General features: G+C 42.5%; 1 protein-coding gene across 1 annotated transcript in view; it reads right to left on the bottom strand.

Annotated features, from left to right (window-relative positions):
* LOC110258728 (multidrug resistance-associated protein 4-like) overlaps positions 1–26,202 on the bottom strand; it is a gene marked incomplete at its 5' end in the record, with an annotated part of 118,700 nt that overhangs the window by 63,902 nt on the left and 28,596 nt on the right. The window contains 2 exons of the mRNA XM_021082000.1: positions 5,295–5,445; positions 22,060–22,139. Coding sequence (XP_020937659.1) covers positions 5,295–5,445; positions 22,060–22,139 — 231 coding nt within the window. The remainder of the gene's footprint in view (positions 1–5,294; positions 5,446–22,059; positions 22,140–26,202) is intronic.

The following is a 26,202-nucleotide window of genomic DNA, read 5'->3' as shown; positions in this document are numbered from 1 at the left end:
CACAGCAACGCGGGATCCAAACCGTATCTGTGATCTACACTACACCTCATGGGAACACAGGATCCTTAACCCACTGAGCTAGGCCAGGGATTGAACCCACAACCTCATGGTTCCTAGTCGGATTCCTTAACCACTGAGCCACAACAGGAACCCCAAGATCACGAAATTCTTTCTTCACTAACTCATCCATCAAGGTCCTCCTCAAACACACCTCCCTCCAAATTCTTCCCGGACACATCCCCAGGTGGAAACCGTTCACTAATTGTTTTTAATTTACTGACATGTAGTTGGTTTACAATGTCATGTTACATTCAGGAACATAGCAAGTAACTGAGGTTTTTCTGTTATACTTCATTAGAGGTTCTTACAAAATACTGAATACAACTCCCCGGGCTGCACAGTAAACCCTTGTTGCTCCCTATCTGATGTGCAGTGGTGCGGATCTGTCAACCCCACACTCCTCTTCTGTCCCTCCCTCCTCTGACCCTCTCCCTTTCGATAACCGTGGGTTTGATTTCGATGTTGCAGAGTTTCTGTTCTGAATAGAGATTCATTTGTCTTATTTTTTCAGTTCTGCATATGTGATCTCATATGGTATTTGTTTTTTTCTGACTTACTGTACTAAGAATAACATTCTCTATGTACATCCACGTTGCTGCATATGGCAACATTTGAGTCTTTTTATTCCTGTGTAATTACTGTTTACGAATTTCTCAGTGAGTCGTATTTTCAGATTTAATTCTCCGTAACCCTAACCCTAACCATACTGAATTCTGAGGAAGTGTGTGCCACCCCCACCTTAGGTGAGTAACCTGAGGGCTAGGATAACATCGGTATGTCCCCCAAACTGGAACAGTGCCAGGCCCAGGACAGGTGCGAGATAAAAAAGGTGAGTGAACAGTCTGCCATCGCCCTGCATTCTGAGACTTTCCTTGCACCTGCACTACATGGGTCACAGAGTACCTGGTACCGCAGGGCCCTTGTGCACGCAGGACCCACACAGCCAAGACATCTTTGAATTACTATGACTTCTGCTCTGGGAACCTGATGGATGTTTTTATAACTACCCTGCTGGATACCTGTCCTGGCATTTGGAGGTCCCTGTGGCATGTGACACTCACATCATCACCCTTTTAGAAGCAGACGGTGGCCTTAGTGGCCATTCTCTTTTGAGAGACTTCACATGGGTTTAGGAGTTGGTGGCACATGACTGGCCATTCGTCTCCCTGCCGTCTGCCCTAAGAGCCCACTGAACACCAGCACCAGGGCCAGGCTCCTGCCCATCACCGAACAGGTGGGCTCAGGCTGCTGGGCAGGGAGGAGCCCTCACGGCTTTCATTCCCCACCGTGAACCAGGCTGTAACTCGCTGTGGTCAAGGGCAGACTCGAAGCCTGTGACCTCTGTCCGGGATGAGTGATAACTTGTGCTTTATCAGCAGGAAACACTGACTTAGCACTTAGTACCCGTGTGTCTCTTAGAGAAGGTGTGTCAGCAAAACCTAGGTGTTTAGGGGAAGGTAATGACTCCTAGGAGGCTACAGTAATGTTAGAAAATGATGGAGGGGATAGCAATGAATGGGGGAAAACTCCAGATTATATTCAGGACCTTATTCCTTAGCCTGGCATCCAAATGCCTGTCTGGGGGCAGTTCACTCAGTACCGATATGCATATGGGCACTGCAGGTGTGTGTGTGGGGTGGGGGTGGGGGCCTCTGGGTACAAATGGACCAAGACATAGAACCTCCTCTGTGCTTAGTGTCCCTGATCTACAAGCAAGGAAGGAGCAGCTTCCTCCTGTGAGACACTGGGCTTCAGAGAGGGTGGGAAGCCCTGGGCTGGGGGAGCACAGCCTGGGCCGTGGGCCAGTGACCAGCCACTCACTAGGACATCTGACCAGGAACCTTCACTGTCAGGGGCGCTCACTTGCAATATTGAGTTCATGAAAAAAATCCTTCTCTGAACCGGGACATGAACTAACATTTCCTCTTGTATCAAAGTCAGACAAAGAACCATAAGAGACTCGCTGGAGCTTCTGACCGGCCAGCTGCAGGTTTGGGGTCTTATTCCAGCATCCACACTGCTCTTTCCCTTCATTCTATTGAGTGATTTTTAATTTTATTTATTTCAGATTCCTTTAACTTTGTGCCTTTAATACAGCAGCGTGAACACAGATTGAGTTCATGCTCCAAGTAAGAAAGGCTGGAAGCTCTGATCAGGCCTTTCCAGCACCCACAGCAGGTGCAACAACCCGCCCCCAGAACTCAATCCATCTGGAAGCAGGGGGTGGGGGGGTCACAGGGACAATGCGGGAGAATTCTGGGGCCCATCATCCCAGAAGGAGGGGCCAGGAGTCCAGCCCCAGAGAGTGCAGAGAACTCACTAGAACCCCGCTCTCATCCCAGAGCAGATGTTGTGACGTCAACACTACTCATCACAGACAAGGCTTCTGAGAAGGAAGCAGATGTGGCTGGTCACCCAGGAGAGTCCTGGGGTGAACTCTTCAGCCTGGCCACCCTCTGCTGCTTCCCTCCTCAGGAGATCAAAGCTGCAGGTGCTTCTTTCCAGCAGGGATGGAGGATGGAATGCACTTTAGAAATAAGGCGTCATCTCAGCCTTGAACACTGGGGACACCAAACACCCCATCACCTACCTCACCTCATGCCAAAGAGGCACAGAATCCAGCAGGAATCTAGACCCATGAAACGTTATCCTGTTTCTTCCAAACTCACTTGGGACTGAGCAAGCTACCAGGGTGCATGAACTGGAGAGTCTGCAAAGAAAACTAACTAGGCTAAAATTAAGGCTCTTGTATTATCTTGTCCAAAGTAACACCCTTTTCCCACAAAGACTGGGCTCACTATTCTGAAAGAGACTACGTCACAGCCATGGCCTCAGTCCGCAGTCACAGACACCTGTAACCCTACAGTTCGCATGACTGACGGCTGTGTTTACACCACCTCGAGGACTCTTGGGGACACACCCCCACAAGGCCTGCAGATCCTCCCTGGCAGGGGGAGGGCAGGGAACTGCATGCAAGGCCCCCAGGCTGACAGCCCTGCTGTGGGTTATCGTTCATGCTACGTGATGCCTGACAGTTGTTAATATGTTACCCACCTCATGTTCAGGGTTCTGTGCCTTTGAGAGTAGCTGGCAAGCACTTTATAAGCATCAACTCAAGAAATCCTCATGAGACCACAGAGGGCAGGTATTGTTATATCCTTGACAGAAAGAAAACCAGACTGAGGGATTAAGAGCACACACTGCCCAAGAGTCAGTCAGTTAACCCACTTACTCAGCCAACTCTCTGATTCCCAAGGCTGTGCTTTTAATCACAGCCACACTGTCTCAGAGGGAGAGTAATCAGGGTTAAGGATTCCCATGCGTGACTACAGGCACTTTTCCCTAGACTTTGTTATGTTTAGAAAACCCCAAATCTTACTCAGCTAACATCCAAGAGCCTTCACATTCCTGTGCATCTTATTAAGTACCTGAAGCTGAACAAAGTCCCTGGGAAACTGGCCTAAGAACCCTTAAAACAGCAAACTTGAGACTCCATGGTCTGAATACACATGTCACACATGCTAATCCTCCCTAGTGGTGCCCATGGCAGACATTGCTAGTCGATTACAGCACCTTTCAGACAGAATGTGGATGTGGCTTCATCATTCGGGCACAGCTAAAGGAATAGAGCTGACCAGAAAAAGGCAACATAAGGCCTTGCTGGTTTTATGCAGGGATCCATAAGTGACTGTTACTATGCCCACTTTTGCAAATGGGGGAAGAAATTATAATTAGCTGTATATCTTTCCTTAAGATGACAAAAGTTAACCTAAGATTACAGAAGCAGCAGGATCTGAAAATAAACCTTTGGACTTCAGTGGTCCTGCAGAGCACAAGGATGAAGCAGGGTTATACCTTCTTTTGCTGGTGGCTCCAACAGTGGCCTTAAGACACACTACCAGTTACTGCATAGGGAAGATAATGGTGGTATTATTATGACACAGACCCACCACCTAGAGAGAAAACATAAACAGCTCTAATCAACCATCCACCACACTTGGTTATCTGGGGTGTGGAGGAGGGAGCGTCTGGGTTGAATTCATTGTCCAACTCCTGCAGCCTATTTAGGGTGCCAAAAATCTCAACATTCCACACACATGAGGCCAAAGTTCTCAGACTCTCCAGATCAAACACTGAGAAAATCCTCTACTGCTTCTTGAAAAAAGCCTCAGGGGGTGTTCTTCTCTCCACAACCACAGGGACAGAAGGTGGTCCCAGCCCCAGGTAAAGTTCTCTGGCAAACATTCCTTCTGGAACCACCCCTCCTGTAATGTACCAGAAAACTGCTTTGCAACAAGACTGCTGAGTGACTCCCCTTCATGAGCGGCCTCAAGTCATAAAGCATCTGAGGCCCTGTCTACACAGAAGGCTGGATGGAGCTCTCACTTCCTCTCCTGCCTCCCCAGGTCCTGCCTCCTACCACGTCTCATGGTCACACACACCTGGACTCCGCTGCTCCGCTGTCCATTCAGACTCCTCACAAACCAGACCTCAGGGGGTTGAGCTGCTCCCCTTGATGAGTGAGAAACGTTTCCACAGCTTTTAGGAACCTGATGCCTGCTATCCTTTACTCGAATGCTCAGGATAAGTGCCTCTTAAGCGCTTATTATTAAAAACAAAGCACGCAAATACCATAAACACTGTCCCATTAACACCAATTACTGGTGACAACAAAGAGCAAACCTGAAAAGAACAGGGCTTATCTTTTCAAAATATTTAGCAACTGCAACAAATTCGCCATTTTTTCAACATATAAAACAATTTATTTTTCAAATACATCACTTCTAACATATATTTCCTGATGCCTCCTTTCCTTTATCTAGTCTTTCTTTCCTTTATATTTCTAGTAATTTCAGGGGAAGAAAAATTCCCTTATTTTCCTCCTACATTAGTTCCAACAGGATAAAATTTTTTTTTTTCTAGAGAGATGTTTACTGAATGGCAGCTCTGTTAGGACGTATGTCATGAACAAGACAGAAACGGGCCCTGTCCTCACGGTGCTCACATTTGTCCTCCTTGTGCTAAAATGCAAAGCTGCAGCTCACCTGGCACCAGCTCCAGGTGCCATAAGAGTCACACTGACTCCCAGTGGCCATGACATTCAGTTACCTAAGGTTCACTTGGTGAGAAATTCCAGAAGACAGCACCTGCAGGATTTCAGGGATCTGGTTAATTACGGCATAAATGGAAGCCGGCCTGCATCTCCATCCCACCCCGAGAGCCCAGGTACTCACTTGCGCATTCCAGGCGTTTCACATCTCGTGACGACTCTAAGAAATATCTCCGAAGAACAAAGAAGATGATGCCAAGTGGAATCAAGGGTATCACAGTCCAAGGAATCACCACCACCATCACACCCACCACACCCATCACAAGGAGAAATGTCTGAAATAGGAAAAAAGATACAGAGGCCTCTCTATCAAGGATTCTTTGCAAAGATAAACTTTAATGGTTTGTTTAGTTAGGATTAAACTTCGTTCCGCAAAGGACTTGTTGGAGTGGCAGGGAATGCTTTACCGTCAAAGAAATAAAATTGCAGGTGGTCCTCATGTATATGTGCATCAAAAACTCTGATAAGATCTTTCTAGGTATCAGCTCTTTGATACACAAGGGGCCTATGAAGCAGGCATTGCTATTTTTATTTTGATTTTAATTTTTATTTCTGTCTTTTTGCCATTTCTTGGGCCGCTGCCGTGGCATATGGAGGTTCCCAGGCTAGGGGTCTAATCGGAGCTGCAGCCACCAGCCTACACCACAGCCACAGCAACGCGGGATCTGAGTTGCATCTGTGAACTACATCACAGCTCACGGCAATGCTGGAACCTTAACCCACTGAACAAGGCCAGGGATCGAACCCGCAACTGCATCGTTCCTAGTTGGATTCGTTAACCACTGAGCCATGATGGGAACTCCATGGCATTGCTATTTTTAACAGAGGAGAATATTTGAGGCTCAGAGTGTAGGGCCTGAATCCCAATTATCAGGAGTCAGCAGGTGTCAGTAGGTAGATGACCACACAGGTAGCATAGATGAGGGATCCAGAAGCCTCTGCTATAGGTGTAGGGATAAAGAAGTGGCTAATTATAAATTTAGTGACCAGAAAGGTAGGGAAAAAGTCACATGTTGACCTTTGGAAGTAGGAACTCCTTTTCTTGGTCTTCTATCCATAGTTAACATTTACGGAGTCCTGACTGTGTACAGGGCCACCTGTTCAGTACTTCACGCCTATTACCTCCCTACTCCTCACAGCAGCACTACTGAGTAACAGTATGGTCTCATTTTACAGATGGAAATACTGAGGCACAGGGAAAGGAAATGCAACTTGGTGGAGATGGCAAAACATAAGTCACAGAGCCAGGGAGCCCAGGTTATGAGCCACTCTGACATATTTAAGTTTGCCCCACCATGTAAGCCAGCTTTCTTTCATTATGCTAAGTATCTAAATGTCCATTTCAAAGGCTAATGGTGAAAACAGCAGATGCCATTTACCAGGTGTTTACTGCATACCAGGCACTGTGCCAAGAGGTCTAGAACATTCACTTAATCATCACCTCATCTTACGAGATGATATTAAATCTCAGGAAATGATCTTGATCTAAAAATATAGCAGGAAGAATAGAAACTTAAGCCACTGGGTGATGCTGATTTAAGTATCCATCTTTATCATGAAAAGCATGACACCACGGTGCACAGCTTCAGGTGAGGGGAACTCAAGCGACACTCAGTGTCCCTGTGCTGGGAAACCGGGGTGGGCTGCTGAGGACGGGCTGATTCACTCAGCCTGGGCCAAGGCCTCTGCAGTTTATGATCCCAGATGGATATAAATCCATGACCATTTGGACAAGGCACAGAGCACTGGGCAAACACAGGAAAGAATATCTGAACGCTTTTCTTAGAGGATTTCTTAGAGGGAAGTGTGGCATGAGTAACGTGCAGAGAGTAGTCACAGGTCATAGAAGTTTTGACCAAGAGAGAGCTGGGTTAGGAAGGTTAAGAGGCTTTTCCTACTTAACACTGGTTGTTCTGGGTCCTCTCAGCACCAGCACCTGCATCCTGACCTCACCAGCCCAGGGCCTTCCCACCTCATCACCCAGGGCAGCTGGCCCCAGTCACATCTCTGAGGGATGGGCTAGCAGGGAAACTTCCACAACTGTGACTTTGTGGCCAGGAGCCCTTGTAAACCAAACTGCATTATCTGGATGGAGACCCCTTTGCTTTTCCTGTTTCTCCCAGGCTCTGCTGTGGTATCGATATAAAACTCAGAGTGAAGAGGAATAGAATTCTGAAGGAACAAGTTCCAACCGTAAGTGGAGATAGAGCTGTCCGACCTCTCCCCTGTTATACATACGCCTGTACGACTTCTTACAGCTCCTGGATTAACTGACACATCCCACCCTGCTATACACTTCATGCTCATGGGGAGGGGTCTTTCTGGTTGCTTCTGCGTCTGGTCTTAGGTAAAGTCACTCGGCTTGCCATCATTAGTTGACAAGAAAAAAAAAAAACTTAATGAAATGTCAATTATGAAAAAAATCCAAGTTATAGTTTTTAGCAGATTCACATCATTTGATTGGAAAATCACCAGTTTCAATAATCTGGCTCTCCCCAGGTGAGGGCCTTTTATGACTAATCCAGCCTGGCAGGTTACCTGGGAAGCAGACCTACGATCAATATGAAGGGCTCTATCCTGGCCTGGAAACTTACACGTGCTGCAGGCACAGCCCAGAAGAAGCAGAGCTCCAGGGGCGCTCTGTCAGTGTTTTTCCTTGGTAGCCATAAGGACCAGTGGGTAACTGTTGCTCTCAGAAGCTCCCTAGTTAGGTTAAGTCCGTTAGATCTCATGGCCCTAAATTCTGAAGCTGTTCAAAGAGGCTTTCTGCAAGAGTTTTGTCTCTACCTGTAGGTCATACTATAGCCAGCCTCATAGTGGACTGGATATTACAAAAACAAGGGAAGTAAAACACAAGGTATGGGTTTACATTTATATGTATCTATGTACATACATTTGTGAACCTTTTCTTGCCAGCTGTCTCAAACTCTTTATACAAGTTTGTAGAAGACAAAAATACTATCTAAGCAAAGAGCCAACTCTCTGAAGAAGGAAACACAATTCTGGTGCACGACAAATATCCCTTCCTTGAGGCCAATCTCATTTCTTCCTTCCACACTCCCAGGAATTCCAAGGAGCATAACCCAGGCTACACACTCCATTCTCCCCATCCATATCTAATTGGAATTCAGGCTCACCTGATGGCCCACCTCCCCATGGCCAGTGCCTCTGTCACACTATGTCACAGAGACAATGATGGGGGGAAAGAAACATGGTGACCCAGAAGCAAGTGACCCAAGTCCTAAAGTACCAAGAAATAAAGGCCATCATTATGCTGCTGTGCTTATAGCCTACTTGGAGCATAGCATTTGGGAATTCTATCCAAATTCTATAAATCCACATGGAGAAATACATAAAAAAATTGTTGGATGAAATATTTTGCTTGAGAGTATATACTGATTTATCACAATTCAGAATAATTCTTTGGTTTGCAGAGAATGAAAACCTAAACCTGGAATGGAAATTCCATTAGCCAGATATTGCACTGAGATGGGGCTTAGGGCCAACCTTCGTGGATATTAGCAGGGAGGGTAAGGCCCTACACCTACTCTCAATCATAGTGAAAACTGGGATATACCAACAATAATAAAGGGATGCTGGTGGGAATTAAATGCGATCATGCAGGTAAAGTGCTTACCAGCTCATACATAACAAACTGAAACTCTAAGTCCATTACGACTAAGTCCAAGGACCCAAAGAATCTTAAGAAGCTCATGAAGTTGGACTCTAAGAGGCCACTCATTCGAACCACTGGCACAGCTTATATCACATAAGGACTTATCAAAGCAGGTGCTATTTTTCTTAGATGATGTCATATACACCAAAGTGACTGTGGCTTTTCTCTGGTCAAAGCAAAAATAGTATCTCAAGTCTATTTTGATTGAGGATGCACCTTTAAAGTAATATGACCTGTAAACCTCATACCTACTGTAATTTTTGTCCTCTCTGTATTTTCCTCCCAACTCTAGGCCTTCCAAAGATTGATAAACACAAACACTAAAAAGAACAGGACACAAGCATAAAATAAAAGGAAATCATCTAAACAAAAAGAGAAAGAACAAATGAGAAACATAAAATCAACTGGAAAACAAGGTTTAAAATGGCAATAAATACACATGTATCAATAATTACCTTAAATGTCAATGGCCTGAATGCTCCAATCAAAAGACAGAGCAGCAGACTGTACAAAAAAACAAGAACCCACAACATGTTGCCTATAAGAAACTAACCTTAGGACAAAGGACATATAAATTGAAAATAAGGAGGTAGAAAAAGATTTTCATGTGAATGGAAAAGACAAGAAAGCAGGAGTTGCAATAATCATATCTGACAGTATAGACTTTAACATGAAGGCCATAAAGAAAGACAAAGAAGGACACTATTTAATGATAAAATGATTGAGTCAAGAAGAGTATTTACAATCATCAGTACATATGCCCCTAATATAGGAGCACCTAAATACATACAACAAATACTAACAGATATCAGAGGAGAAACTGATGGGAATACAATAATAGTAGGAGACATTAACACCCCATTCACATAAATGGAGAGGTCCTCTAGACAGAAAAGCAATAAGGCAACAGATATCCAAAATGACATAATAGAAAAGTTAGACTTAATTGATATTTTCAGGACATTACATCAAAAAAAGAAAAAAACAAAATATACATTCTTCTCAAGTGCACATGGAACATTCTTAATAACTGACCACATACTGGGGCACAAAACTAACCTCAACAAATTTAAGATACAGAAATTATCTCAAGTATCATCTCTGAACATAATGGCATGAAACTAGAAATCAACCATAGAAAAAGAAATTTAAAAGAAAACTAACTACATGGAGACTAAACAACATGCTACTAAAAAAAAAAAGAATGGGTCGATGAGGAAATCAAACGGGAAATTAAAAAATACCTCGAGAAAGATGATAATGAAAACACAACCATTCAAAATCTATGGGATGCTGCAAAACCAGAGCTTACAGGAAAATTCATAGCAATACAGGCCTTCCTCAAAAAAAGAAGAAAAATCTCAAATCGACAACTTAAACCCACCACCTAAAGGAACTAGAAAAAGAAGAACACACAAAACTTAAGTCAGCAGAAGGAAGGAAATCACCAAAGATCAGAGAGGAAATCAATACAATAGAGATCCAAAAAAACATTAGGAAAAAAATCAATCAAACTAAGAGCTGGTTCTTTGAAAGGGTAAACAAAATTGACAAACCTCTAGCCAGACTCACCAAGAAGAGGAGAGAAAGAACTCAAACAAAATGAGAAATGACAAAGTAGAAATCTCAACAGATGCTGCAGAAATACAAAAAACGTAAGAGAATACTATCAACAATTACATGCCAACAAATTTGACAACCTAGAAGAAATAGACACTCTCTAGAGACATAGAGCCCACCAAAACTGAATCAACAAGAAACACATCAACTGAACAGACAGATCACTAGAAATGAAATTGAACATATAATTAAACACTCCCTACAAACAAAAGTCCAGGACCAGATGGCTTTGCAGGCAAATTCCACCAAACATACAAAGAGGAACTTACACCCATTCTCTTTAAACTTTTCCAAAAGGTTGAGAAGAAAGAATAATTCCAAAGACATTCTATGAAGCCACAATCACCCTAATCCCAAAACCAGACAAAGATACTACCAAAAAAGAAAATTACAGGCCAATACTGCTTTGATGAATGTAGATGCAAAGATTCTCAACAAAATTTTAGTCAACTGAATCCAAAAACATATAAAAAACATCACTCACCATGACCAACTGCGAGTCATTCATCCCACGTTCACAAGGGTGTCTCTCCCTGTGGGATGAACACTGTATCTCATATCGCAGATTAACACACTCCTTCCACAAGCACCAGCTGAAGACAAGGCCCTGCTGGCCTCCTGGGCATTTACCTTCCCAGTTGCTTACAGTCCTGTAGGAATTCCTAGGTACCTAACTACATGTTACTCTAACCTTAATTCCAAGGGATTCGTTCCCAATAGGCTCTGTGAAGCTTATGCCAAAGAACATGTTGTCTATAAACATCAATAAAAAGGGATTCATCTTACTTTATGCAAATAACTATGCCATACATACTTTGGTTCACTCCAGCCTTATATGAATCCTCACTTGCCTGCTCTCATACTTATATTAGGCATAATGTGAAGTATATGTTTAAACACAAAGTCAATCAGTAGATAGTATTTTTTTTGTTTACAGTATTAAAATATGAAATTGGGATCATTAAGATTGCTAATATCTCAAAAGAATTTCAAAAATTTTAGTTCTGCTGTCAGATTCTTAAGAATTCTATTTCAAACTGTGATAAATACACATAGTCCAGATTTCCTTAAATTATTGCTCATTCTGCAGAAGGTACAGCTAAAGTGCAATAAACACAGCAAGATTCACTTCCTGGCAAGAAAACAAGGCAAGATTTCCTTGTGATTTAGAGAGAGAAAAAAAAAATGACTTGTTTTTGATCAGCATGCTATTTACTGATTGTGTGCAGGAGAGATCCTTGCATCTATTTATTCTGCAGACACATGAAATTTAAAAAATAACCTTTCAATGAAATGACTATCACATGGACTGTGCTGTTGGCTAACACAAGATTCTCACGGAAGTAGTAAAATCCTGATCTGACTACACAAATCTATGAAAGGATCAAGAAATAAAATATAACCTCTATCAAACCAGTATTCATTACACATCAATTACAGGATAAATCGATGCAAAAAGAAAAACATGGAAGGCTTTTAACCGTAAGCTTCTAGCCTAATAGCAACCAATGATTAATATTGAGACTGCAGGTGTAAGCTGATATGGTACCTTGCAAGTCTCAGGGAATTCAGAGATCAGCTCTGGTTCCCAGATCCCTCCTTTATCACTTCTGTTCCCTCAGTAAACTCAGTTAATTCTGTTAAATCAGAACATTATAGAACATTGGTATGTCATATCTCTATGATGAGATCTATACAAACCTTGAGACTCAGCTTTTCTCATCCTATTCTTTTCTTGGGATACACTAATCGCATCCTTCCTGCCTCAGATCTCTTCACAACCTCATTAGCTCAGGGACATGTGTATTCTTTTTGATTGAGAGTCAAAATCAACTCCACTGAAAAGTGAATGGTGGCATTTGGTTTACAACAGAAAGCATCAGGGGAAAATATAATGCACATGTTCTGCTTATCTCATTGATCAGTGGCTTCCTTTCTACCCTTTGTCAGGGTTTAAGCTTACTAAAAAATTCAAAACTGCAGTCCATCTACTTGCTACTTTTATAAAGCACACCTTAAAAACAACAGCATAGAAAAGAGGAGATGAAACGTTGAAAATGGTACTCCTTAAAAACAATGAAAAGAAAACTGGAGTATCTATCTACACCACTATGAACATGAAGTTAAAAAAGATTCCTAGAAAAAAAAACATTTCATAAGAATAAAGGGCCAGGAGTTCCCGTCGTGGTGCAGTGGTTAACGATCCGACTACGAACCATGAGGTTGAGGGTTCGATCCCTGCCCTTGCTCAGTGGGTCAAGGTTCTGGCATTGCCGTGAGCTGTGGTGTAGGTCACAGACGCGGCTCGGAACCTACGTTGCTATGGCTCTGGCGTAGGCTGGCAGCTGCAACTCCGATTCGACCCCTAGCCCGGGAACCTCCATATGCCACAGGAGTGGCCCAAGAAATGGCAAAAAGACAAAAAAAAAAAAAAAAAAGAATAAAGGGCCAATTTATCCAGAAGATATTTTTAAAAATCTAAATTTATATAATCGCAATAACATAGCTTCAAAATACATAAAGGAAAATATGACAGAACTCAGGAGAAATAGACAATTCCATGTTCATAGCGGGAGATTTAAATTCACCCCCAAACTGATAAAAATCCATAGGGACATAGAAGATTGTGAAAGCATGATCAATAAACCTGACATAAATAGGAAATACACAATACTGCCGTGAATAACTACATAACATATTCTTTTCAATTGTATTATAACTATACTAATACAAGAATCAACAAACGCCAAAGATCAGAAATTATTAGGTCAGAACATATTCTAACCTATGTGGAATTAACAAGGAATCGGTAACAAAAAGGTAACTAGAAAGTTAATAAGTATTTAGAAGCTCAATAAAACACTTGAAAATATCACCTAGTTCAAAATTACAATAAATGAGAAAGTATTCTGACTTAAAAAAAAATGAAAATCTACTAATATTAAAATTTAAGGGCTGCAAATTGAAGCTGTGCTTTGAAGTAAATTTACAGCTTTTAACATATTTTTAGAAGGCTTCAGAGGATACACTGGGGAATCTCTATACTTCCACTTAATTTTGCTGTGAACTGACAAAATGCCCTAGCAATAAATAAAGTCATACCAAAAAAAAGCTAAAAGTCGAGGGTTTTTAAATCCACATTAAAACAGGAGAAAAACAAAAAACTGCAGCATATTAAAATATGTAAAAGAATGGAAATAAATAAAAAGTAGACACGGATACAATGGAAAACCAACTTCTAAGTAGAAAAGAAACACAGGAGTTCCCTCCATGGCTCAGTGGTTAACAAATTCGACTAGGAACCATGAGGTTGTGGGTATGGTCCCTGACCTTGCTCAGTGGGTTAAGGTTACATCGTTGCTGTGAGCTGTGGTGTAGGTCGCAGACATGGCTCAGATCTGGTGTTGCTGTGGCTCTGGCATAAGCCAGCAGCAACAGTTCCGATTAGACCCTTAGCCTGGGATCTTCCATATGCTGTGGGTACAGCCCTGGAAAATACAAAAAAGACCAAAAAAGAGAATAACAAAAGAAAAAAAAACAAACAAACATAAAGCATGGTTCTTTGAAAGTATCAGTGAAATGTAAAAAGAAAAAAAAAAGGTGGAGAAATCAACATTAACTTGAATTAACACCAGATAACAAGAGATACTAGCGGCATTAAAAAGAGGAAATGATAGACACTGTGCTAATAAATGTTTAAATGTTCATGCAAAGGACAAATATCTTGAAAATGACATATAAAAATTGACATAATGAGACAGAGATAATCTGAATAATTTCATGTAGATTTAAGAACTTAAATCTGTAATCCTTAAATTTCCCACAGAAAAGATTTTAGGCCCAGAGGGCTTCACCAAATACATTCTGTGAAAAAGTCTTTCCACACTCATCCAGGGAATTTGAGTCCAGCATTACTAGCATATAAAACCCACATAAAGACATTAAAGACAAATTACAAACCAAACTATCTCGGGAACATCAAACAACATACCAATAAACTGAATCTAACAATATAAAAAAGACAATATTTCACAATCAGTCTTGGCTAGGCAAGTCCAAAATCCAAAGGGCGGGCTGTTAGAAAGGACGGGGGTGCTCTTAGGCAGGAGCTGATGCTGTTCATCCACTGATTTCGAGAAGCCTGAGATCTCAAGGCCTTTCAGCTGACAGAACTGTGCCCACACACACTATCTAGGATGATCACTCTTACTTAAAGTCAACTGATTATGGACTTTAGTCACATCTACAGAATACCTGTACAGCAATGCCTTGATTCCTTTTGGTTTGAATAACTGGGAAATACAGCCTCATCGATTTGACACATAAAAACGACCATCACAAAATGGAAACGTTTCCTATGTATTTTCATGAGGCCCGCATAATTTTTTCTTTTTTTGCTTTTTAGGGCCCCACTTGTGGAATATGGAGATTCCCAGGCTAGGGGCCCAATAGGAGCTACAGCTTCTGGCCTTTGCCACAGCCACAGTAACATCAGATCCGAGATGTGTCTGTGACCTATACCACAGCTCACGGCAATGCCAGATCCTTAACCCACTGAGTGATTCCAAGGATCAAGCCCGCAACCTCATGGTTCCTAGTTGGATTTGTTTCCACTGCACCATGACGAGAATTCCATGGCCTGTGTAATTCTGATACCAAAACCAGCTGACAAAATATTTCCAGAAAAGTAAATTACAGGAGTTCCCACTGTGGCACAGTGGGTTGAGTATCTGGTATTGCTCTAGCTGTGCCACAGGTCAAAACTCCAGCTTGGATTTGATCCCTGGGCTGGGAAACTCCATATGCCACAGATGTGGCCAAAAAAGGAAAAAAAAAACAACCAAACAAAACCAAAAACAAGAAAAACAAATTACGGACCATTATCCTTGATAAACAATAGATACAAAAATTCTTGATAAAGTATTAACAAATTACATAAAGTGATACATTAAAAGAAAAAGAAAAAAGATGCTGAATTATGACAAAATGGAGTTTATTCCAGGAATATAAGTTTAACCTCAAATACTAATCACTATAATTCACATTAAAAGAGTATAGGTGAATAATCACATCATTATCTAAAGAAGTGTAGAAAAATATTTGTCCATTTTCAATACCTATTCTTTTTTTTTTTTTTTTGTCTTTTTGCTATTTCTTGGGGCCGCTCCCGCGGCATATGGAGGTTCCCAGGCTAGGGGTCCAATCAGAGCTGTAGCCACTGGCCTAAGCCAGAGCCACAGCATCGCGGGATCCAAGCCACGTCTGCAACCTACACCATAGCACACGGCAACGCAGGATCCTTAACCCACTGAGCAAGGGCAGGGACTGAACCCACAACCTCATGGTTCCTAGTCGGATTGTTAACGACTGCGCCACGATGGGAACTCCCTATCTTGATTTTTTTAAAAAAAGTAAAATTCTTGTCAATTGAGGAATTAAAGGAAATGTTTTCAATCTAATGACAGAGAGCTACCTAGAAAATCTCAGTAAACATCATCTGCAATGTAAAAATATTGCAACATTTTGAGGAGTACAAGAATATCTTATCTTGCAGTTCCCGTTATGGCTCAGCAGTTAAATCTGACTAGCATCCAGGTGGACGCAGATTTGATCCCTGGGTTAAGGATCGCAGTGGGTTAAGGATCCAGTGTTGCCATTAGCTGTGATATAGGTTGCAGAGCGGCTTGGATCCTGAATTGCTGTGGCTGTGGTGTTGGCCAGCAGCTACAGCTTTGATTTGACCCCTAGCCTGGGACCCTCCATATGCCACAGGTGAGGCCCTAAAAGCAAAATAAAACAAAACAAAGATTATCTTATCTCATCAGTTCTATTCCATGATGTACTAGAGGCTCTAGCTACAACAATTCAAAAGTCATAAATATTGGAAATGAAAAAGTAAAACTATCATTATTTACAACTGACATGACTGTATATACACAAAATCCTACAGAATTTTTAAAAACACCACCAGCAACTCCAGTAAATACAAACTAAATCCACAAATATATCGACCGTATTTTTACGTACTATCAACAAGCAGTTGAAAAAGTAGAATTAAAAACAATCCAATAGGAGTTCCTGTCATGGCTCAGTGGGTGACGAACCCACTAGTACCCAAGAGGATGAAGGCTAGATCCCTAGCGTGGCTTGTGGGTTAAGCATCTGGTGTTGCCATGAGCTGTTGTGTAGGTCACAGGTACAGCAAGGATCCTGCGTTGCTATGGCTGGGGCATAGGCCTGAAGCTGCAACTGATTTGACCCCTAACCTAGGGACTTCCATAGGCCACAGGTGCAGCCCTGAAAATAAATTTTAAAAAGCAAAATAAATAAATAAATAATAAAGACAATCCAATAATGCAACGAAAATACATCAAATACTCAGAAATACATTTAAGCAAAGAAGTGTAAGATAGCTATACTAAATATTACAAAATATTTCTAAAATTAAATGAGACCTAAGTAAGTGGATAGATTTACCATTTTCATAACTGCAGATTCAACATTGCTAAGACTCAGACTCCTCAAACTGATCTACACTAAAAGGAAATATTTGTAAAAATCCCAGCAGGCTTCAGTTAAAAAACAAGTTGAAATGCTTCTAAAGTTTACACATAGGCGTTCCCATCATGGCTCAGTGGAAATGACTCTGACTAGTATCCATGAGAAGGCAGGTTCGATCCCTGACCTCACTCAGCAGATTAAGGATCCGGCATTGCAGTGAGCTATGGTGTAGGTCGCAGACATGGCTCAAAACATGAGTTGCTGTGGCTGCGGTGTAGGTCAGCAGCTACAGCTCCGATTCAACCTCTAGCCTGAGACCCTCCATATTCTGCGGGCTCAGCCCTAAAAAGAGAAAAAAAATTAGAATAAAAAATAAATAAAGTCTACACCGAAAAGTAAAGAATCTAGAATGATCCAAACAATCTTCACAAATAAACACAGAAGACTTAAACCACTGGATTTCAAATCTTAAAAAATGTACAATAACTAACACTGCACAACTGCTATAAAGATAGGTAATCAGATTGATGAAACAAAATATACAGGCACAGACTTCCTCACATAAAGTTCAATGATTTTGAATCAAAGTGCCAACTCAGTGCATCAAAGTCTTTAACAAATGTGACAAGAATCACTAGAAAAAAGTGAAGCTCAAGCACTAACTACGCTTCCATATATGAAAATTAAAGCAAGACGCAACAATTTCTAAAAAGGTAGAACAACAGGAAAGTTTTGTCACACTCCTAAGGATAAGCAAAGAATCCTTAGGATACCAAAACAGGAACTACAGAAGGAAAAAAATAAACTTCAGACTTTACCAAAATTAAAACTTGATCTCCATTAAGGATATAAAAAGGCAAGCCACAGACTGGAAGAAAATATTCACAAAGGACTAGTATAACATACACACACTAGAAATAAATATCCCCAACGGGGATCTGAGGGAGGGGGTGAGGAAAGGGGTCAACACTTCACAGGAATCTCAACATGACAAGGTCACTGCTCAGTGAAAGAGGCTGGGATGCTTCCACACACATTCCCTGAGGTCTCTACACCATGAGATGCACGGTCAGTGGTGCTGAGACAAGGAAAGGCAGTTCCACTCTTGCTTCTCTAAAAGCCAGTGACCCGCCCCTTATGCTGAGTCTCAGGCTGGCTTTGTTCTCAGTGTCCAGAGGCAGCAGCTCCTTCTCCTGCGCTCCCCCCTCTGGGAAGGAATGACTGAGGGCACCTGCTTCCCATTTTCTTTTTCTTGGGCATTTTCACTTTCTAGGGCTGCAGTCGCTGTGTTTTGTGTGCGGGGAGGAGGGAATGACACGTTCCATTTGGTCCCACCACTGCAGCACTGGGGGCTCAAGGAGCCTCAGGACTAGCCCTTTGTGTCCAGGAAAGGAGATGAAAAGTGGGTTTTTTAGGCAAAGCCAAGCTGTTGATTATTTTTTTTCTTTTTTCTGTATGAGGGCTGTGTGGGGAGGAAAGGTTTTGCAATTTAGTTTTCCTCAATAAATTATTGCATTTTGCTGAGGGTAGCTGAGTTCAATTTTGCATGCTCAGAGCAGTGCCTTTTTTTTTTTAATTAAAATGCCTAAATCCAACATCTGCATCTTAGCTTCATGTTTACTTGCTTTTGTAGTATGAAGATTTCTTGGAAGTGATGATATTAATGACAAGAACTGTAGATAATTGAAACTCCTTACTCAATGTTATCCTGGACTTTGGCAAATTGTATGAAAAGTTACATTAATTTGAAATATTTAATGCTCAATGGTCTATTTTGGAAAATAATTGATTTTTATTCTGTGAGTCTATATGGGAAAGTGTCCATTAACATCTTCAAGCATTACAAACCTATAATACAAATTCATGAGGTGATATTATGTCCCTGGAAACTGCCTGTAACAATAACTTCAATGCAACATAATGCCATTATAAGTCCATTTCTCCCACTTAAAAAGACATATGGTTTTTTTAAATGTAACTGCCCCTTACTGAGTGCTCAACATGCACTTAGATGTTACGCTAAGAATTTTATTAACAGGACTTCACTGTGTCTTCCCAACAACCCTCATGAAGTTGGTCTTATTTCCCTACTTTACAGAGAAGGAAAGTGCGGCTTTGTGGGGCAGAGGCAGGAAGGGGGGAGCCAGGACTCAAGGGTGGAAAGGGAGACCGCGGCCTCGCTCCACCACTCTCACAGCGCTGACCTCACACATGGTTGTCAGGGGGAAGCGCACCACACAAACAGTTTTCTTCATGCTGCCTGCCTTCCTCCTCTGGAAGGCGAATGGCTCCAGTTTAGCCACGAACCACAATGTGACTGGACAGGCCACAGATATGGGAGGGATGAGTCAGTGCATGCGATGGCGTCCACACTTCTGATTCCCCTCTGCAAGGACAGGGCCTCTGAATGTCTTTGCCTTAGGGTTGGGCTGACCTGCAGTGGGGACCACTGCTCAGAATCCAGGGTTTTCTTTAGCCATCCTTGGCATCACTCTTACAAACCAGTAAATAAACTGTCTGAGATTTTATTTAAGGGAATGAGAAAGTATTAGATGAGGGAAAGTATAGAGAAGAACACTTTACACTTTAGAAGTGATGCAATTAAAAATGAAAATGATCAGGTATCTTCCAAAGCTTATCAAATATACCAAGGATGAGCAGAATTAGCAAAGATGAGTTCAAACACACTGGGCACTACGTCCTTTAAAACAAAACTGAACAACCCTCTTCAAGCCCTTTCCTGACCCCACTCTCAGCAGATGACAGAAAGAAAAGACTGGCTCTCACAGGGAACTCAGCTTCTGGCAGCACCTCCTGCCCTCCACCCACAGGGGCCTTTTCCTCTCATCTGGGATCAAAGGTCACCTCCTGGAAGCTCCGCCCACCTCCTCCTGGACCAGGCTCCCCACTGCCTCCAACCCCACAGCCAGTTTGCCTTCCAGGACTTTCTGCACAGCCCTCTCGCACAATCAGGATCCAAAGGCAGCAAGGGGGGAGTCTCTGGATGCCCCCCACCCTTCGGGCGGCTGGAGGAGACCCATGAGGGGAGGGCTTCGTGCCTGACTCCTCCCTGAGCCTCAGGGCCTCAACACTGGTCCCTGTTTGGTGAAGGGAAGGAGGCAGAGAGGGAAATACCACCACGTCCTCCTCTGATCCACAAACTAAACCCAACAAGCAGCAGCCCCTCCTCAGAGCCTTCATTCCCAACAGGCCTCCCTCCTGTTTCAGTCAGACTCCTTCAGAGCAGCCTGCCTGCACCTCCGCTCCCTCCAGTCTCAGCCCTTTGCCCTCTGGCATCCTCCCAGCTGAAACCTTCTCCTCTGGTCACCACAGGCCTCCTGGTCCCACATCAGCCAGCAACTCTCCACGGACATAGCTTCTCCTTTGCCTTGAAGAGACCGTTCCTTCCTCGGTTCCCCAACCTATTCCCTCCTCTCTTCCCTGCTGTTCATATGTGTCTCCTCTGCTCTTGCTCTGAATAGAAAGGCTTCCATAACCTTCTGATCTTGGCCCCTAAAAATACTTCCCCCCTCTCTCTCTGGCAAGCTTACCCATCTTCACAGATTCAGCTACTACCTGCTCAGTGAGGAATATGCTGGTACCTGCTCACCCCAGGTCTCTCTCACACACCAGATTCTCACTTCCAATTAGATAAAGTATGTCTGCACCTGAAGGTCCCAAAACGTCAAGATAATTGACCTAAAAGTGACAGAACTGGGATTGGAAATCAGTGAGACTAGAGTTTTCTCTCCTCACACCACTGAGAATGTTTTACACGGAAATCAGGTAGCATCCATAAGTGTCCTTCACACCAAGGAAAAATATGTTACAGTTTCTGATTTTGAGGACTAATTAACCATGTGCTCAGCACACAGTGGGCAGCCAGCTCTGCAAACCCAAGCTTGCTCTAACTTGCAGAAGCAGAGACACAGGACCTTTCACAAAATGTTTTCAAATTAATTAACAATCACTGTCAAAATGGGTTTGTAGGGAAACACCGTTTCTGAGGATAAATTATGTAGCTAAACTGAGCAGGATACATTATAAAACAAGTTTGCAGAAAACAAAAAAATAAAATCTCTCTGTAGTAAAAGTACTCTGCCTCTGAGGCTCAGCTTACTTCTCACTGGAAAACAGGGGAAGCCTTTGACCACAGAATATGTGGTTTGCAGTCAGATATTCATCGCTGCATTTCTGTGTGCAGCTTTTGATACATGCTTTTCATTTCTAAAAAGAACACTTGGAAATGAAGAAACCCCCACAGCCTAAACCACTGAAAAGTAGACAAAATTAAATAAAAGGAAAAATATCCCACATGAGCAACGATACTGAATGAGAATGAGAGCTGAGGTGACCCAACATCATTCTTTAGAACCTCAAGGTCAGAGACAAAACAAAGCCTGGAGAGATGCTATTTTGTGGGTGTTACTGTCTTTTTTTTTAAGACACCTTAAGACAGAGCAATCAATGGATGAAAAGAAAAACTGTCTACAAAATCAAAAAAGACATCTTCTGAGCTAATTTTGATCCTACATTCAGTTACTGGTTTAAAGACTTTGATTCATCAATAACTGCTTTCTATTGTCCTTGTTCAAGTATTATTTTCACCTTTGTCATTGCTAATCTTTTCTTTGTATGTAACAACACCTGGATTTATCCAAATCAAAACCAAAAAACAAACAAACAAAAAAACAAAAACAGTGCAGTGAATATGTTTTGTGGTAACACAATGCATCTTTTAGTTAATCTAGGCTCTCTATATGAGAGGTGATGTTTCTATATTATGAGCTGCATTCACCGTGAAGGGAATCCACACCAGATACCTGGACGGCAGAGGGAGACCCACTTCCCAAGCATGTCGCTGCTTTGAACCAACCCTGATGTGACGGTGCAGCCACTGCTACACCAGGTATTACTCATGTTAACTCAGCCTTCCAATCACAACCGCACCTTTCTCCTCCAAACACGGCCTTTTACTAAGATAACAGGACACACCACCAGGCTGAAAGGTCCACCCTTAAACCCCATGAAAGGCCTTGAAAAAATAGTCACTTTGCTCCCCTGTGAGAACTTTGATGTACTGTTATGTTACCTGCATGAAATCTTGAATTATCTGGGGCAGCAAGTCATCCATATGCCCAGTGTCTTTGGAGAAACGATTTAAAATTCTTCCTGCAAGAACAGGACATGAGAAATTACTGTTTCTGCATATTGCAGATTCATATGAAATAAGCCAATGTCAGTGGTAAACAAATAGAAAATACCATGATACCTAAAGAGAAACAAAAATACCGCCAAATGGCAGTGACTAGATAGTTAAAACTGAGCACTGATTTTTAAAAGTATGGCAGGGGGAGTGGAATCTTGTGGCAGTATCTAGAAGAGTTGATGCATTTGAGAATAATCCTTCCTTTTATTTTTATTTTATTTACTTTATTTATTTAGGGCCAGATCCACGGCATATGGAAGTTCCAAGGCTAGGGGTCGAATCGGAGCTGCAGTTGCCGGCTGACACCACAGTCACAGCAACTCGGGGTCCAAGCCATGTCTGTGACTTATGCCACAGCTCGCTGCAATACCGGATCCTTAACCTACTGAGTGAGGCCAGGGATAGAAACCAAATCCTCATGGATACTAGTCGGGTTCATTTCCACTGTGCCACAGTGGGAACACCAATTCCTTCCTTCTAGATCCATCCCATCTAAGATTCATCCCAAGTGTTAATCCAGTAAATATACAACTGCAAAATACACTGAGCCCTGATTTTTAAAAGTATGGAGGGGAGTAATCTTGTAGCAGTGCTGGAAGGGTCCCTGCATTTGAGAATGGTCCCTCCTTTTTGATCCATCCCATCTAAGATTCGTTCCAAGTGCTAAGTCGGTAAATATACAATTGCAAAATATTTAAGTTAATCCTGATTATGACTCTAATTTTGCTTTAGTTATCAAAATAAATTTTGCTAAGTGATACTTTTTAAATAAACATAATTATAACTTCTCTGTAATTTTTCCCCTCAATAGAGGACCTCACATTTTGGGGAATCATGTGTTTCTGCCATTTCCAAGTTGTGAGTTTCCCACTGGGGTAGTAAGTCATTATTTTCAGAGGTGCACCGGGTATGACAAACACAGACTCATGCATAAGATCCAGGAAGACCAGAAGGATGGAGGCAGGAAAACAGAACTATTACTTAATAACTAAAAATCACTTATCATCATTGATTTTGTTTCCCGTCTGAGAATCCATGAAAACAGTATATCCTAGAAAGAGCTGGGGTGGAAAATGAGAACTAATTCTATCTAGTGGGAACTAAAAATGCTGCCTGTCACATCAGTAAACAAAGGGTGTGGCAGCCATCAGACACTGCAGCTGCCCCTCAACAGTGCACCCTGAGGAAACAGGACGAGAAAACACAGCATAATGGCCCCAGATGGCCAAAGTGCAGATCAAAGAATGGTTCCAGTGAGCCCAGACCTTTGCATCTTCCCAAACGTAGAAAAGCATTAAATTGCTTCACTCTCAACATGTAGGTTGTGCATTTTTTTCAGCTGACACTAGCCTTTGAATGATTAACTTAAAAAGAAACTGAAGCCACACGCACACAGATTACTGTTAATAAAAGAAAACCAGACATCTCAAGTTAAAGTTCACGGCCCTGTAGTACTAAAGTTTTCTCAAAGGTCTCCAAAATAAATCCTTATGATGAATTCCCTTCACACACATGCCATGACTCTTCATCCAAATGACACATGGCCCCTGCTGAATTATCTCCAGGGATGTAGAGGGAAGGGGAACCCACTGTGAACAGGGGAACCCAGTCCATTTTCAGACTGTTGTGTTAGACAGGGCTTCCACACAGGAAACTGAACCTTGTCTTCCTGGAACATCCAACCTCTGCTGCTTATTCCGTCCTTATAACCATGCAAAGTAAAACCAATTTCTCTTGTTAGGAGAGCCTTTCACCTCCTTGAGGGAAGTGAATTCCTTGAGCACTTGGCTGCCCTACAAAACATCTTACTCTCAGCACATCTAAAGTGAATAGAAAAAAGCCTTTGAAGTTGACCCATAACTACCTACACTCAACCTCTCAAACTCTGTCTAGACTCTGTCCAAACAACCAGCATGAAAAGTTCTTATTAACATTTCACTTCTCTTGACCTCACATAACTACCAACAGGTCTCAATTTGTCATTTAAAAAAAACTCATCTGCATCTACCTTTCTTTAGCAAATCAAATCTACCATGTTTCTAGGAACAGTGAGGAGAGAGGAGACAGAAGAGAGGTACCGACCTTCCCTCTCTTCCCTCACTCCTGGCCACGGGTCCTTATTCTGATGGGGGCCCGCTCCTCTCTCTTCTTCCCACCAACAAGGTCCTCGATCCCGGCCCCATCTCTCCAGATCTCAGCCTTAGCCCTTGCTCCTCCTTGAGACTCTTGCTGGCAAAGGTAGCTCCAGGAATCTGCCACTCATGTGAGCTCCTTTATCTTTACTGGACAGGCTTGGAATAACTGTGCTGCCCTCTCAGGAACCCCCACAGCCCTGGCACAGCTAACTGACCAGAAGGGCCCAGGGGGAGCTAAGCCACTGACTAACTACCAATCATTCTGATTTCCCTGCCAAGAACTATGAGGCCAGAAGAGAATCAGGAAAGTGGAGCAGCCTCACCACACCCAGCAAAGGAGACAGTCAAAGGGGCTTGGGAACATGCAGGAGCCCTGTGACAATGGCCCCAGTTTCCATAAGGACCCAGTTCCCAGCTGCAGTTCCCAGGAAAGTCAGCACTGCTCCAGCTCCATGAGATGCCCACTTCCTTTCCATCAAGCCTCCTCCTCTGAACCAACTTGGGTAGATTCTGCCCCTAGAACCCAAAGCCTGGACTAGAACCACCACCATAGGGACAACAACTGATTGCTTACTAAAATCAGTTCAGGAGGAGTTCCCATCATGGCTCAGTGGTAATGAACCCGACTAGCATTCATGAGGATGCAGGTTCGTATCCCTGGCCTTGCTCAGTGAGCTGTGGTGGTGGGTGCAGACGCGGCTCGGATCCTGGGTTGCTGTGGCTGTGGCATGGGCTGGGAGCTGTAGCTCTGATTTGACCCCTAGCCTGGGAACCTCCACATGCCATGGGTGCAGCCCTAAAAAGCAAAAATAAGATAAAATTAGTTGGGGAAATGACAGCTTTTTGTAAAATTAAAATTTCAAATCACTTAGTATCTTTTCAATAACATTTTAATCCTTCTAGCAGAATCTTTTTGATGAAGACAAGAGACTTTTACCATCTTTCAATTTTATTTCTTTTCCATTATGGTTTATTACAGAATATTGAATATAGTTCCCTATGCTGTACAATAAGATCATGTTAAACAAAAGACAGAGCAGAAAGACATCTTTTCATGACAACCCAGATTTACAATTTCAGTATCAGTGGTTTAACTGTTTTAAACATGGCAATGTCCTTCGGGGCTACTTACAATTACTTAGGACACGCTACAGCCCCTACTGAACTACTAATTTTTTTAATTATTATTTTTTCGGCAGCACCTGTGGCCTGTGGAAGTTCCCGGGCCAGGGATCAAACCTGCATCACAGCAGTGATCCAAGCTGCTGTAGTGACAAGGCCAGATCCTTAACCCACTGCACAACAGGGGGAACTTCCCAACCTACTTTTAAAACTATTTTTGTAACACGCACTTTTAGCTGATATATTTTGCTGTCGCCCAGCACCTGCCTCCAACCTCCATTTTGACTTAGTGCTGAGGACTAAGGAGACCCTGCAACCAAGTAGCGCCTAAAATAAGACTCCTCACACTCTCAGCAAAGAGATAAGCCATTTTCATGTTTAAAAGCATAGGTTTTCTGACATTTGTTTCATGAGGGACTATTTCAACCTGCTTCCAGATTCCACCTAGGGTCTCGGGTTATTCTCAGAACATATTCTGCATAACCTATTTAGTGGTTTAACTACTTTTCATGTATGTTAGTCTTGAATTCACCTCTAGATTATTCTTTGTAAATATGGACCACATTTCACACAAAATCTATAACAAAACGCAAAGTGCTGGGCAGGGGGTGGGTGATGGTGCTCAAATGGGATTTACTAATAAAACACCATAAACTCACTGGCTTTCAACTGTTCTTTTGATGGGAAACCTGTGTAGAGGGCTCACACAAAAACATAACAGATGTCTAAAAAATGATTATTTTAAAAGTGGCTTTGAGTGAAGAGAGAC

This window comes from Sus scrofa, unplaced genomic scaffold (genome assembly GCF_000003025.6).
Source record: "Sus scrofa isolate TJ Tabasco breed Duroc unplaced genomic scaffold, Sscrofa11.1 Contig38, whole genome shotgun sequence".
In the NCBI taxonomy this organism is placed as follows: domain Eukaryota; kingdom Metazoa; phylum Chordata; class Mammalia; order Artiodactyla; family Suidae; genus Sus; species Sus scrofa.
Note: the sequence above shows the minus strand (reverse complement) of the source record. Positions and strands in the feature narration are given on the sequence as shown.